Source organism: Phyllostomus hastatus, unplaced genomic scaffold (genome assembly GCF_019186645.2).
Source record: "Phyllostomus hastatus isolate PE091 unplaced genomic scaffold, TTU_PhHast_1.1 phas_scaffold_129, whole genome shotgun sequence".
NCBI lineage: Eukaryota > Metazoa > Chordata > Mammalia > Chiroptera > Phyllostomidae > Phyllostomus > Phyllostomus hastatus.
The window spans coordinates 36,026,303-36,041,684 of record NW_025334009.1 but is presented as its reverse complement, the minus strand read 5'-3'; the positions used below and the strand labels follow the sequence as shown (position 1 = coordinate 36,041,684).

General features: G+C 48.5%; 1 protein-coding gene across 1 annotated transcript in view; it reads right to left on the bottom strand.

The window, feature by feature from the left end:
- Positions 1-2,490: 2,490 nt before the first annotated feature.
- Positions 2,491-15,382, bottom strand: part of CLSTN2 (calsyntenin 2) — a 580,028-nt gene continuing 567,136 nt past the window's right edge. Inside the window, exons 16-17 of the mRNA XM_045856852.1 lie at positions 14,820-15,004; positions 2,491-12,986 (exon numbers count right to left, since the gene is read on the bottom strand). Coding sequence (XP_045712808.1) covers positions 12,783-12,986; positions 14,820-15,004 — 389 coding nt within the window. The 3' untranslated portion in view covers positions 2,491-12,782. The remainder of the gene's footprint in view (positions 12,987-14,819; positions 15,005-15,382) is intronic.

Genomic DNA, 15,382 nt, shown 5'->3' with positions numbered 1-15,382 from the left:
GGCAAAGAATAGACACATGAATGAATAACGACTTCAAGTTGCTCTGAGTCTCAGGATCATCGTGGACTCCAGCGCACAGAGGCCAACAGAGACCTTGATCTTACTGTTCTGGGAGAGGACATGTTTGCCCTTGTTTCTAAGTGCAGATCTCCACATAATTTGCTTTCTTGTTGGTTTTTAGGCTCTGTTTTTTTTTTTTAATCCTTACCTGAGGATATGTTTTTATTGGAGAATGAGGAATGGGGGTGGGGTGGAAGGAGGGAGGGAGGGAGGAAGAGAAACATCGATGTGAAAGAGAAACATTGGCTGCCTTTTGTACGTGCCCCATCTGGGGATTGAACCTACAACCCTTTGGGGCACAGATGATGCTCTTACTAACTGAGCTACTCAGCCAGGACTGGTTTATATCTTTTAAAACTTATTTTATTTTTGAAATTGTTGTTGTCTAGCCAGGGCTTCCCATTTCCTATTTTGTGTGTGTTTGTGGACTGGTCATAGCCCTACGTGCCAAAAAGGAGAACAGCACTCCTAACTGGCTCTGGCACCCACACACTCTTCCTTTTCAAAGGCAACATTTCACTCTTCAGGGCTGGGTATTCCCGAGCAGTGGGTGCCAACACTGGGCTCAGCAGCACAAGCACAGTGCTCGGAAAACCACCTCTGTGAAGGGATCTGGGCTCTGCCACTCACCAGCTGTGACCCTGACAGGAGACCTAGACTCTCTGGAACTCAGTTCCTTCATTTATGAAATGGGGATGAAGGTGCTTTCTTCACAGGTTGTTGGAAGGATTAAGGGTCCAAAGTCAATGCTCAGCAAATCTTTGTCCATCTCCCTGCCCTTTACCCTCCTTCTGAAAACATCTACATTGAGGAGAGAGAGAGGAGCCCACCCACAGAGAATGCTGTTGAGGCTAGACTCCAGAACCACTGGACAAATGCGAGAGTGAGTGGTTGAAGGAAAGGCTGAAAGAATGAAGGGGTGACTTGCGATACCCATTACTAGGAGGTGTTGGAAGAGTATTGGTTATAGTTGTGGTGACAGTAATTATTTAGTAAATGCCTAAAGGGCTAGACATTGTGGCAGGTGTTTTATGGAAATTACCTAATTTAATTACCCAGAGTTTTTAAGGAAGGTAACCATTGCCCCCTTTTTATAAATAAGGAAATGGAAGCTCAGGGAGATTGTCACGCAGTGGTGCCACTAGTTAGTGGCTTTACTGAAGTGTCATGAAAATAGAAGGCCACAGACATACATGGTATATAGGAGTATTTACAGGTGTATTTGTGTGTGTGTGTGAGGTGCTTCTCTCAGTCCTAAGAAAGCAGTAGACACTCATGACATGACTGTATGATGATTAAATGACTGCACATGTTGGTGGTAATTAGAAGGGTAAAGTTAGATAAGTGAAGGGTGAACAGGAATAGTGGTCTGACAATGTGGCCTTGAGGAAGGGAACTCAGGGTCAATTTGCAGAGAGCTTCTGGGGCTACTTTCCTGTCATGTGAGGGAGAGAGAACTGGATGAGGGCTCTGAGGAAGTCCAAGAACTGTGCTCGTGGATCCTGGAAGTCAAGGCTATGGGGTCTGTGTCCAGCAAGGGAGCTGGTGAAGCTTGTAGGCACATGTGGAAGTCTCTACAATGTGACTGAAGGGTGTTAGTCCCCAGAGCTTTCCCTTTTAAAGGTTTCCAAGTAGCCCCAGAGTTACAGTAACCCTGGGACTCACAGAATGTGGACATTTGCTTTTGGACTGATCCAAAGCAGGCTGTCTAGAGTGGCTATATGGGTTAAATGCACCAGTTTGAGCCTGAGCGACTCTGAACTTTGGCATCTTTAGCTTAGGATTATTTATGTAGCCTCTCTGTGCTTTATTCTCTCATTTGCAAATGGAGATGTAAATCTAATAAAACGTTTGTGAGGTTAAAATAAAATACAGCACATAAGGCAGAGCATAGTTCCATGTACCTAGTTAATGCTAAATAGATTACATACATCAGTAATGGTTCACGTGACAAAAGGGAAGGTCAGCTGGGAGGAGCAGGAAGGAATGGGCTGGATGGGGAGAGACAGAGCTGTGCTCAGTCCCACCTGCTCTCTCCTACGTCCCCAGCACCTCTGTGTCTCATCTTCTGCACATTTATACAAAGAATTACACACTTCAGGGATTAAGACCACACACATAGAGATCCAGCCCTTTGCAGGTGCACAACAAATACATTAAGATTGTCTTCGTATTGGTCTCCAGTAACAACGGTGCAGAGCTCAGCTCTGGGTATGGCAGGGCACCCTGATGGAGGTGGAGAGGGTCCAATTTTCCATGCCACCCCACAGTCCACACCCCTCTCTCTGCCATGTGTGGATTCAAGACAGAGCCTGGGAGAATGGTGATCGGCTGCAGCATCATTTTACCTCATCAGATACGCCGAAGAATAAACACTCTCAGAGGTCATCTTTACTGTGAAACTCTAAAATCATATTTATTCACCAATTCACAGAAAGTGTCGTAATGACCACCAGCATGAATCAGTTTGTAGGCATTTACAAGCCAAGGCTGAAAATAAATATCTGTCTGTGTTGAATAGCATTTAACAAATTACTTGGAAACAGCAAGAACCTTAATTGTTAGAAATTTAAAGTTTGTGATTCCAACATGGATAAGATCACAGTCATGGGAAGAAGCCCAGCAAAGTCCCATGATGGGTCTGAGTTCTTCCTAGATCTTTATATACATACAGATTCTCAGTGCCCCTCACTTGGCGTCAGCCTGAATTAGACGGGGCAGCTCATCAGGTGGGGACGGGTGCTGGGAGTGTGAGGAGGGGAGAGGGCATTTTCTCTGGTCTGCTGCAACTGAGCAGCCTCATTCATGGAGCAATGTGACAATATGCTCTCCTGAAATTGGATTCAACATTCCATAAATGCATATAGTCCTTCTAACAAGATAGTCTAGAGTTGGCATTGCATCACACTCATACACACACAACAGTGTGTTTAGCAAATACACACATTTCCTAGACTAAAACAATTCACTCTTTGAGGCAGCTGGAAGAGCTCAGTAATCTGATGTGTGTCAGGGACACGCTGGCCCACCCCTAGGAGCACTGCTGTGGGAGACACTCTGGCCAGACTGGCAGTCACTGCCCAGACTGTAACAGTGATTGAAGGTGATTCTGAAAACGAGGCTGAGGGTCCATCCTCTCTGCAGAGCCAATACCAAGGGGGCTTCAAAGAGAGAAAGCTCACCTCTGTACCTCAGACCCTTCTCACCCATGCTGTGGTTGGCACCTAAGCATAAGCAGCCATCCAAGACTTCTAACTGGTGGTGGTGTCCCAGACAGGGGAGAAGGAAAGGGCTGAGAGAAGCAACCACTGGACCTTTTCGACTGGCTGAGCCCAGGACTTGACATGTAGTTGCAGAATTGTATCTGAAGTTGGCAAAATTCAACAGGATTTCACCAAGTGTTTAGGGCATGGCAGAGGTGATGAGAGGGAAGCCCTCAGTCCTGTTCCCTATAGAAGTAGCCTGTGGGGCGTGATGCCGATGTGGGCCAAGTGTTGTGAACCCACTATGTGCAACATCTGTCACTGCTTGCTGACAGCCAGGCCCAGTACCTGCAGCTGGCTGTACACTGGCTGACTCTATGAGTCACAAAGGCCAGGTTGTGAAGATCAGGGAAGGGGGTGTGGCTGAGCTTCTCTGTCGCTCACTTAATTTGGGTATAATGATGCTCCTGAGTGTCTACTAACTGGTGACAAGCGGACCTTCCATTTCCAAAAGCTTACCTACTATGTGCCAGTGACTGTTGCCAGTACTTTGAGAACTAAAAGTAAACAACAAAAATATGAAAAAGTGTCACATCCATACTAGTGCTTTTGTGGAATTCAAAATTTGTTGGGACCATTGGCAACTTCATTGTATATCTTACTTATTTCTCTATTATAGATAGGTGTATGTATATGATGCACATATTTAACTGTCCTCAGCCTACTTATCTTTGATCATTTATACTTAACACATTGACCAATATTCCAAACAAAGGTGCCACCAAGTCATTCCGAATCTTACCTTACCGACAATATAATGTCCATGCCAATAACACAGCACAGCCAACTCTTAACACTTACAGTCTTTGAAAACAACCAACTTCTACATGCACTTTTCTTCTCTAAACTCACCAGCTGATTTTCTTTAATCTCCTCCCAAGCCAGTTGAGCTCAGGGAACAAAAACCATTTTTGGAAGTCACCAAGGTCAGGTTGGAAGCCATCAAGTGGCGTGAGACATCATGACTACCTCAATTAAGAACTGAAATCACCTTCCAACAGCTCCAACTTTGGAAGCATTTGATCTGGCTGCCTCTGTGGTCACACTGCCAGATGTACCCAGGAAGTGTGCTGAACCTTGGATACAGCTTTCAAGACAGCCATGCTCTGACTTCCTGGGTGAGGGGTGTTTTGGTTACTGTCATTCTGATTCTATCTCACCTGTTCCCTCTCCAACACTGAGTCATCTCCATCTCCCTTTTCTTGCTTTTTGAGTGATCAGTTAGACTTGCAGGATGTCAAGTCTAACTTCCTGACCTCCAAAAAACTTTTGCCTTTTTTCTACCACTTGAAGTTTACTAGGGATGATGAACATGACCTCTTCTGAATCCTGTACATCAGCTGCTCCTTTGCAGTTATGTTAGGGAGCTGGGGTGATGGGCAGGGCAGGAAGGGGTCCACATGACGAGGATCGGCGCACTTTTGTGTCCAGGGGTGGATGTGCAGAGTATATTCATATCTATGACCCACAGGCACAAGCGAAGCCCCCCACCTCCCAAACACGGATGCCTCCTCAGCCCTTTCCTTCCCTTCCCCACACAGGGACTGGAGTCTGTAGCTGAGCTTTGTGGTTGGTTCTCTGCTTCTGCAAATAGATACAACCTATGGGCTCGTGTCTCTGATGGCTCTTTCTGTTGGGGAAAAGAACCCTCAGTGCTATCTGTGTGTGCATGCATGTCCCATTCCTGTTCTGAAATGCTCAGAAAAAAAGGATCTGGGCAGCAGAGATGCATTTTCATTTCAAGATAAAAGCAAATAGACATTAAAGCTGACATGTTTCTCTTGCCTGTGATTAATACACACTGTCTGCATTTTGGCTCTTTGCACGTCTGTTGTCCTCTTTTCATTAGTCTACCGGGAATTGAGCTTCACCTTGATGAATCTCCTCTGCAGTGAATCTGATAAAAGGGACTGGAGAGCAGCACAGGCCTGGGGTCATCAACAGATGGAGGCTCTCTCTCAGTCAGGATGCTGCCCATGGCCTATAGAGCAGAGCAAGGGGACCATCAAGGCCCACCCAGGCTTGCCCTTGCTTAGGGGCTCCTTTGACTGGCTATAGCTGGGAGAGGGTTACTCCCCCAGCACCCTGACTCCTGTTCTTTTCCCTTTTGTTAAGCAGGAATGTTCTCCTCCATCCACTGCATTTCCACTCCTCTTCCACCTGAAGCATCTCCATTTTTCAAACCTTGTCCATTCATTGAAGTCAAATGATTTCTGACATGCCATGTACTTCAAAGTTTACAGAGCACATGCTACGGGCTAGGTGCCATGCTAGACACCTCAGGTGCTGTGACAGAAAAGTTAGTCTCCTTGCCTGGAGGAAGGGACCTATGCAGCCAAGGGGACAAGAGTGGGGGCCCATTCTCGCCTCACACAACCATGAGTTCCAGGGCCCTCATCAGATACCCCATCAAGGGCCTGGGGAGGGCAGACGGCTGTGGTTCTATTTCACTCAACTGAAAATTTTCATGGGGAAGGTCCCTGACTCTGAAGATGTCACTTCAGTAGTGCAGAGGTCCCAGCTCCTCTCTGCTCCTTAGAATGGGAGGAACTAGCTGGTGCCAGGACATGGTTCTCTACACATTCCTGTGAGTGTGAATGGCTGATGTGGTCTGTCAGGGAGGCATCACATAAGTCTCACCTGGGCCTGGCCTTCCCCATGAATGTCTTCTCATGACTCACTCCGCCTGGTGTCCTGGCTGGATCTGAGGCCCTCACCCTCAGTCCATGCATCTCCCTGTCTCACCTGCCAGTGAAAACAGAGCCTGTCCTGCTTGCAGAACTACCAGAGGGCTCTCCATCAACTACCTGACATCCCTTTCCTTGTCCTTTTCTCCCACAACAGGCTTTTTGCAATAAATGACTAACCTTAGGGAAACACATAAAATTGCCTTAAAGTCCAGGGAAAAATATGTTTCTTCAGAGAATTCACAAAGAGTGGCCAGGCTGTGAAGAAAAAACTCTCTGGATGTAAGTGGCATGAAGAAGTACTTTACCCTTCCTTCTTGGTTTGGTGTTCCCAATCTCTCTCACCAGCAAGCAACTGGCAAGCCCTGTTTGTTCTCCTTAGCATTGTCTTATGTGTTAGAGATGAGTTCCTCTCCATAGGATCTCTGTGGTCTGAGGAGATCAGTGGGCCATTTAATCAGATGTTTTCCAGGCTGAGCTGGAAAAATGGAGGTGTCCGTGGAGCACTTGAGAGGACTCAGCAAAAAGACTGGAGAGGACCAGGAACGTATCTCTGATCTGAGGGAATTGGGATTCTTAGGAGTAAACATGGCGGTGACTAGCTCTCTAAGGCCATGTGTCTGGGCTCTTTCCCAGCCTGTTTTTTCCTTTCTTTTCTTTTTTTAGTTTTCCCACTCCAAGGCCCAGTACCTCAGTCCTTGGACTCCCAGTCTCAGAAATCCTTATGTAAGGGCAGACTATCCCATAGTTAGTTGTGAATGACTCACAGAGCACCAGCTAGTCCTCCCAGAGCTTTGTGGATCTCCATGGTTTAAGCCATAAATAAAAAAAAAAAACCTAAATCAATAATTGGCAGACCTCAGGCATCTGGTCGATGGGGACAAGGAGCAATGATGGAGCCTGGTCTTGGAAATTCAAGGGCCAAGACAGATGGTCTGTAGGGAAGGCTGCAGGTTTGTGTTTGGTTTTTGTTTTCCACTTTCAGTGACATCCAGAAAGAGTTACTGCCCTTGCAAGAAAAGCCATTTGTCTCCTATCTGATTCAGTGCTGGGACTATGCTGCTGTGTGCCCAGTCCCGTCACACAGGGAGCAGTGCTGCAGCTACCTGCAGTGTCCTTAAATGACCATGCCACTGTCTTCCAGGCCCAGGTGGCTCCATCAGCACAGAGGCCATGTGGGGACTGGGGGCCTCCTGCTGATGCAAAGTCATTGCTGCAGTTTAACTGTTTTCCCCTGAAGTACAGCCCTTGAGGAGGGACCTGGATGGGGGCCTCCCTAAGGGATGGGTGGCCTTGTTACAGCCCCTGCAGGATGGAAAGGGCCAGACCAGCAGGAAGTGGCTCCTGCCTGAGGGGAGGAGTGCAACTGGGACTAGGACCAGGGTGCTCTGAAACCCTGCTTCGGGGACTGTGGATTGGGGCCTGGTGGCCCCCTTTCCTCACCAGCAGTTGATCATTTTCTTTTGCTGTTATCTCCTCCCAGAGCCAGCCTAAGTCACTCTCCTCCTCCTCTGCATCCGTGGTTCTCATACCTTAGGGGGCACCAGCACCGGAGAGCTCAGGAAAACACGGGTGGCTGGGCCCCACTCCTGGAGATTCTGATTCAGGAGGTCTCGAGTGGGACCTGAGAATCTGCATCGCTCACTCACTCTCAGGTGCTGCTGATGCTGCTGGTCCAGGTGTGCATCTGGAGAATGTTGCTTCACAGCATCAGGTGTGGCCCCTCAGCAGGCCCTCTGAAGTGCGGCCTTTCTTCCCTCTTCAGCTGTGACATGGCACCTCACATCAGGCAGATTCAGGGCATTGGCCTTAGCTCACATACCTGGGTCACCCTTCCTAACTTTTGAAGTTGCCTGCTGTTGACCTTCAGAACTTCCTTTGGGCTAGTATCACTTAACTCTTAATGAGTCACATTATTTTGGCCCACTGGGCAGGATGACTGGCTGTCATCTACCAGTGAGCTGAGTCAGACTGGGGTAGAACTGAGAAACACAGAGGGTCGCATTGGCTCAGAGATGTATCAGGGCTCCCAGGAGGACACCTACCACCTGTCTCAGGGTGGAGAATGGCCAAAGCAAGTGATCCCACCTGTCCCAGCTGCTGACTTCCATCCGCAACAGTTCTGACTACTCATAGACAGCCTCTAACACTGCAAAGGAGCTCCTCATGGGCAGGGCCAAGGCTCCCGCTTCCTCCCTCCCCGTTCCTGGCACAGGGCCTGGCACACCATGGGTGCTCAGCAAGGATCTGCAGAATGACTTGGAACATTGCTGCAAAGAGATCCCATCTGCTCGCTGAAATGGGAAGTGTCAGAGAGCTTTCTGGGGTGCTGGTGGAGGTGACTTCTGCTGTCTCTTTTTGTCTCCCTGGGAGAGTCAAGTCTCCCTTTGAGTCCACAGCCCCTGTAAAGCCAACTTTCCTTTCCTGCTGAGGAAAGTTGTCAAAAGAAACACTGGAGCAAGATCTACAAAGCAGGTACAGAATCAACTTATTAAGTAAAGTAAATAAAGACAGGGAAATGAAGGTGCTGGGGCAGACTTCAAAACTTTCATTGCTCATTTCCATTGCATATAGCTGGACAAGGAAAAGTGGCCACATGCGAATTAAATTGTGCCAAGGGCTTCTGCTCATCAGCCTTGAGGAGTCTGATGCAGACAGAGAACCGTGTGCTATCAGCAGCCCATCACAGTCCATGGCAGGAGGGTTTGAGTGTCTCCCAAAGGCCTGTGAATGATCTTAGCTGAAAAGCATCTACTTTGCACTGGTAAATTCTTTCAAAGAATTAGACACACCCCCTCACTTTCTTAAAAAGACTGATTTGGTTCATTTAAATGAGGGATGCTTAAGAAAAAGACCTCCTCTTCTTCCTCTTGCTAATGTCGAATCGTAGAGCCAAGAAGAGTGCTAATGTTGAAGTATGCTGGGCTGGGCTTTCTACTGATTATGCCACTATCGATTCAAACAGTCACAAGTCTTTAGATAACCATTTTTAGAGTGAGCTGGGCTGAAATAGAAATCAGTCTGAAATAATGAACACTCTGTCTTAGAAATCATGGTGGGCTGAGTCTTGCAGAGAAGGCCTTGCGTCTGGGAGTCCAGCTCAGTGGGGTTAGCACTCAGCACGCAGTCAGTGCCTGGACGCAGGGCCTTCAGCTCTGGAGGGACGTTTGCCCACCTTTGAGTCAATTCAACAAGTAACAAATGTCCTTTTCACTTTCATTTCCCTCCAAACACAGACTTTTAAAACTGCTTAATTAAAGACTGTGGTGTTGTTTGTTGATCATTTTTGAAGCAAAGCCACGGGGAGATTTAAGAGAGGGTCTAAGACAGCGATCTGCTTTCTCTTGGCAGATGGAGGGCTGTTTTCCACACACATAAGGCAGGAGCATGCAGACTGTGACCCGAGGGCCAAATCGGGCTGGCTGATAGTTTTTATGGGGCCTATGGGCTCCAGGAGGCTTTTCCATTTTTAAATGGTTGAAAATAAAAATCAGAAGAGTAATAACATTTCGTGACATGGGAAAATAATATGAATTCAACTTGCCTGATTTTTCTAGTGTTCATAAGTCAAGTTATTTGGGAATGTAACCGTATTCACTTATTTAAGAAATGTCTGTCTGGTTTCATGCTCCAGGGGCAGAGTGGCAGGCTTGTCGACCACATGGCCTGCCGAGCCCAAACTATTTGCTGTCTGGCTCTTTACAGACCATGTTTGCCGAGCCCGGACATGTGTACAGGAACAGAGAGCATGACTGCCCACCAGGAGCCCTCTCTCTGGAGGGTCTGTGGCTACAAGTTACAGCCCTTGCCACAGGCAGAGATCTGTGGTCTACGCCCTACTGGACAGGATTGAGTGCACTCAGGAAAGTGAAAGTGAAAAGTGGTCTCACGGAAATCACCTTTTGTTATCTAGGTGAACTTGGGCTTTGGTCAGATTTATAGCATTTGATTAAACCTACTAGCACATACTTTCAGCATTCTTTAAGAACGGTGACCGGCTGTGGATTGCCTTACGCCACTAGGGCAACTCACTCAGTGCTGGCCTTTTCTGTCTCAACCTCTGCCTCCTCCTCCTCCTTCCTGTCCCCTGAGCCACTGGAGAGGTGCCAGCCTATCTATCTTCAAGCTCCAGAGAGCAGAGTGTGACCTTTCACAGCAGGACTTCTACAAAAGGGCTCAGACGACCCCTTGTTTCTCTACCTGTAAGTCCAGCCCACGACTCTGCTTCCCTAGCCAAGTGCCACTTTCACTTATTCCCTGCCCCCCAAAACACAGAAAGATCTCACATGCCCAACAGCTCCCTCAGCCATGAGCAGCAACGCGGCCGTCGGAGACAGAGGGTGTGGAGCATTTCCCCACGCCAGCCAAACCCAAAGACTGAGCAGAGAGGAGTGTGCTCGTGAGAGCTGGACTTACATATTTTAAATCAAATTGAAAAAGAACTGGTTTTCAACAGGTAAAGTGTTCATTTTTACTGCCATAATTTTGGGAGAATTCTGTTCGCTCCTAAATGCCCCAGTGAAGAGTCTCTTCTTATTGAACTGAGGGGATGGAGAAGACTACACCATCCTGCAGATTTTCTCCTTGTGGATGTGCAGACACAGCAGGGTAGCAAAGGGCTGTTTGGTTGGGAGAATTCACAGAAGTGTCTATTTCCATTCAATGCATATAAAACTCTAAACTTCTGCTAGCATTTTTCCCTAAGAAGGAAAAATAAGAGCTCTGGAGGAGTCTGTGAATGTGTGCCTCTTCTTCCTGTGACTGCTCTCCCTCCCTCTGTGCCTGTATAATTTCCATGCCCCTTTGTGTCTCTTCTGCAACCATCAGGTCCTCTGAGCAGGGAGCTTCTTTTATTCAGCTTCATCCCTTTCCCACTGCTGCTGGGTGAGTGATCAGCACATACTAGGTCCTCAACAATGCCTGTTAGCTGCATAATATGAACATAAGTAGAAACAAAAGTAGAAAGTGGAGGTGGGGGTCCAGACTTATCTGTGTCTCTGAATGACTCTGAGCAAGACCCTTGAAACTCTGAACCTCAGTTTACTCATAATGAAAGTGTACCTGACAGCAGATGTCCTAGCTACCTCACAGAGTTACCGTGAAGCTCACAGGAAGGAACAGATGCAGAAAAACACTTTAGACAATGGAAAAGCTGCATAAGGTAGTTTTCTGGAATCAGAAGGATGCCAAGGCTTATCCTGGGTCCTCACTGGGTGAAGGTCAGACTAGAGGACATTGACAGTGGTCCTCTTCAGAAGCTCTGTTTTGAGAACACAGGAAAGAGAATGAATAGATTCTGAACTTTCTTTTGAATCTGAACACCACTGTAACTAGGGACCAGCTTGGTACCAGTGCCAAGTCACTATGAAATGAGCTGGAGGAGACTGGGGGGACAGGGACAGATCACACGTGCTGAGGACAAAGCCTGAGACATTCAAGCCTCATGGAGGTCCTATAATGGCCCTAATTTTTGCCTGCTATTCTCTTGGCCACAAAAGATCACAGACCAGTTACTATAGCAACAATTCTCCCCATGAGGTGTCCATGTTAGGAAGGAGATGGAAAAGATTTCCTTATTAAAAAAATAAGAAATAAATAAATAAATAAATAAGTTAGGTTTTCAGATATATTTGCCCTCCACCCAAAGCACTGCTCCTTTTACAAGAAGCAGCAGCTGTTATCGCAAATGTTTCTAATTCATAGCAGTTAAGTTTTCAAGCTTTCATTTTAGACTTAATGCAGTTCACGCTTGTTCTAATACATCCAAGAGGAATGCATTTTCTTAAGAGGTAAACCAGGGTGAAATAGGGGACGAGAATCATAAGACTAGGTGGCATGGGCCTTGCCCACCGGGGCTGCCCTCTGGCCCAGGAGAGCCCAGCCACCCCGTCTCCCAGACCTTCATCCACCACAAAGCCCAGTGGTGTCACCTCGTCAGCCCTTCCTTCTGATCCCCAGCTGCAGACTTTTCACAGCTTTCTCTGGGGCAGTGCCTGTGTGGGATGCTTCCTGGATCCTGTGGTTTCACTGGGTGCGAGTCGCCAGCAGGGAAGCCACGTGGGTCTTGGCAGCTGCCCAGGCAGACAGACTCAGAGCACTTTGGCTGGGGACCAGGCCCTGCTGTGGCCAAGGTTTTGTACTTCTCATAATAGGCTTTATATGGCCTCAGAAAGGTCAAAGGGAAAGGATCTCCAAACTGGGGAGAGTGTGTGCACGTGTGCATGAGTGTGTGAACCTCTCCCTATGAACTTAATTCAGCCTCAACAAGGACTTTCCTTTAAAGTTAAGGACCACGATCTCAGGTGTGTAAAGTCCGACCACCCTGCCTGGATGAAGCCACCAGAGAACCTGCTGGTCTGTGTGGAGAGACTGCTGAGTCAGGTGCACACACAGCGGATTGGGACTCAAGGGCCTGGGGAACACAGAGCCCGGGGAGGTGACTGATGTAAAGGCTGGCCTCCTCCCCAGCAGAGAAGAGCAGAGGCAGAACTCTGCAGACTGGCTGACAGGACGCCGGGGGAACCCAGGGCAGGAGCAGTGAGGACTGCAGGGCAAAGCCCACCCTGAAGTCCCCACTGCAGATGTGCTGGGCTTCTTGGAACCACCCCAGGGCTGGGGCACGTGGAGTGCCCAAAAGGAGGAAGGGTGGGTTCCAGGAAGCTGGGGAAGGGCTGCTCAGGGTGTCATCGAAATCAGAGGCGACAGTGATAGGCTCACATATATCAGGTGTGGCTTACAAAAGGGACAGGTGGGCGGGCGCAGACAACGGGCACTAGTAGGGGAAGGTGGAGTCGTCCCACTCCAGCTGGGCTTGCCTGGCGCCACTCGCCCCATGTCTGCCCCTGCCCGCCCCTTCCTCCACCTCCTCCTCATCGCTGTCGTCTGAGTCGCTGCTGCTGGAGCTTATGTCTTCTTCTACTTCCTCCTCCTCCTCTTCCTCAGTTTCATCTTCCCCACGCCCTGGTGCTTCATGTTTCTGGATGTTAGATAGAGAAGAAAAATGCTCGTCAGGGGCTGAAGAGAGGCCACTCTGGAGTTTCTATTTCTCTCTGCACTATGGAAACATTTAGGGCCCTTTGGGCTTCTTCCCCTTAATGCTAAACCCCTGGGCCTGGAAGGGAGGTCCTCTGGTGAAAGGTAAACCAGACGGTCAAGGACAAAGACAAGAAAGAGCAGCAAATTCCAACATAAATCCAAGGTAAGATGTGTGTTTTAGACACTGGACATTTGTGCAGTTCTACACATCACTTAGTGAGCCTTTCGGGCCCAGGCTTGTTTTCTGGCATTACTGGAGCTTATGGATATGAGCTTGCCAAATCTCCAGTGTTTGCTTCTCAGTGAGAGAGTGAATGGCATTTAAGCTTGTTCTCCTTTTCCCAGTAGGAATACAATGCCTCTGGGAGCAGGTCTTTTAAGGCAAGACTCAGGTGTGCTGCCCCTCAGAAACATTCCTCTGGGAAAGACAAAGTTCATGGTCCTCATGTTCCATGCTTATTCCTCAGTCTCTGACTCTACCCCACTTTTTTCCTAGTCCCATCTCTGCTTCCTCTAGATTTTTTTGTGGTTCCAGCCAAATCTTTTTTCTGGATTTATGTTTTGATGAACCAGTCATGTAAGACCTGTGCCCTTCCATGGCTGCGCCCCATCTATGGAGTGTCCTCACTTCTACCTTTGCCTCCTCCAAATCCTACCCATCTTTCAAGGCTCCCTAAGCTAACTTCCTCCAAGAAGTCTTCCCTGAACACTCCAGCCCCAATGGCTCTGCCTGCTCATGCTCCATGGTAGGCACACCCTTGCCCACAATTGGACTGCTCCAGGGTTGGTGGTTGTTTCCCATACCCAAGACTCAGCTTCAAGGTCCAGAGATGCTGGAGTCTCCACAGTGGTGGCTCAGCACCACCCACTGCACGTGCTGAGCCACATCGGTACACTGGCTCCGACACCAAGGCATGAGAACAGCAGGGTGGGGGGGCACTGCCTGGTAATTTTCTTTTCACATCTCAATGAATCCTCCTGATCTACCCCTGCTTTGTTGCTCTTGGTTCTACCGCCACTTGGTACCCACGGGCAGACTGAAGGGTGTGATGCCATGGTTTCCCTTGATAGTCGTATGCCCAGAGGGGCTTTGGACATTCATGGGTGGATTCTGGGAGCTGCTGGCTACCTGGAAAGAGCTGAACTTTAGAATCAAGTAGCTGGAGTTTGAGGATGGACACCACCATTCCAGCTATGTGAGTGTGAGCACTTCACTTTCCTCTCTGAGTTGGTTCCCACCTGGCTAAATGAGGAAGGTGGCTCCTACTTCACAGGCTGCTGGAAGGCGGCACAAGATGTGCATCTAGAGCTCGCTGTGTGGTGTCAGGCATAACGGGGGGCTCAGTAAATGGCAGCTATTAATGTATTTCTGTTTTAACCTATTCTGAGCCTTTAAATGAGCTCTGCAGGCAGTATGGAGAAAAGCCATCTAATTTACATTGTTAATTAATCAAAAATTCAATACCGAGTCCCCAAGTGTTAGCTCCAAGTTAAATATAATGGGGGTGACAACAGACAGACCCCACACGGCTGCTTGCTGTAAGAAATGTCTGGTTCTGTTTGTAGGGTGAGAGCAGTTCACATGGTTTTAATCAGAGAATGCAGTTGATGGGAAAGGGTGGTCCATTTGCACTGAGAAGGCTGGGGGAGCTCAGAGAAGGGAGGGATCAGTGGGGTGGGGCCAGATGGGGCAGGGTTTCTGGCACAAGGAAGACAGAGCTAGGTGGAGAGGCATCCCCTGTGAAACTCCCTCCCTGTCCCGTGGGAGGATCACCTCCATGGGGTTGACTGTGATGGTGAGCGCAGAGTCGTCCCAATCCATCTCGGCCTCCTTGGCAGCCTCGGCCTCCTGGGTGAAATGCTGGTGGGCGATCCGGACCCGGTACATGCCCATGGCCACCACGAACACGAGCATGCACACGGAGATGATGATGACCACTGTGGCGATGCTTGGGACCACTGGAACAAGAGAGGAACTGCATGACATGGTGAACTAATTCACTCCAGGTCACCAGGGGGCATGAATGAAACCCCCACGCCGAGGTTAAAATCTGCCCTAACACTTTCCCACTGTAGGACTCTGGGTCAGCACCTTATTCTCTGTGGGCTTCACATTCATCATCTATATGACAGACTTAATAATTCTTATCCCATGGGTAGTTGTGAGGAGAGAATAAAATAATCTCTGTGAGCTTCCATGTAGGTACACAGTAGGCAGTTAGTAAGTGCAAATTCTTTTCCATATCCTGCTTTTCCCTTCACATGGTAGGGCAGCCCCCACTGAGAGGCAGGCACAGTGGAGTTTAGCAGGAATAGACACAGTGGCCGGCAGGCAGC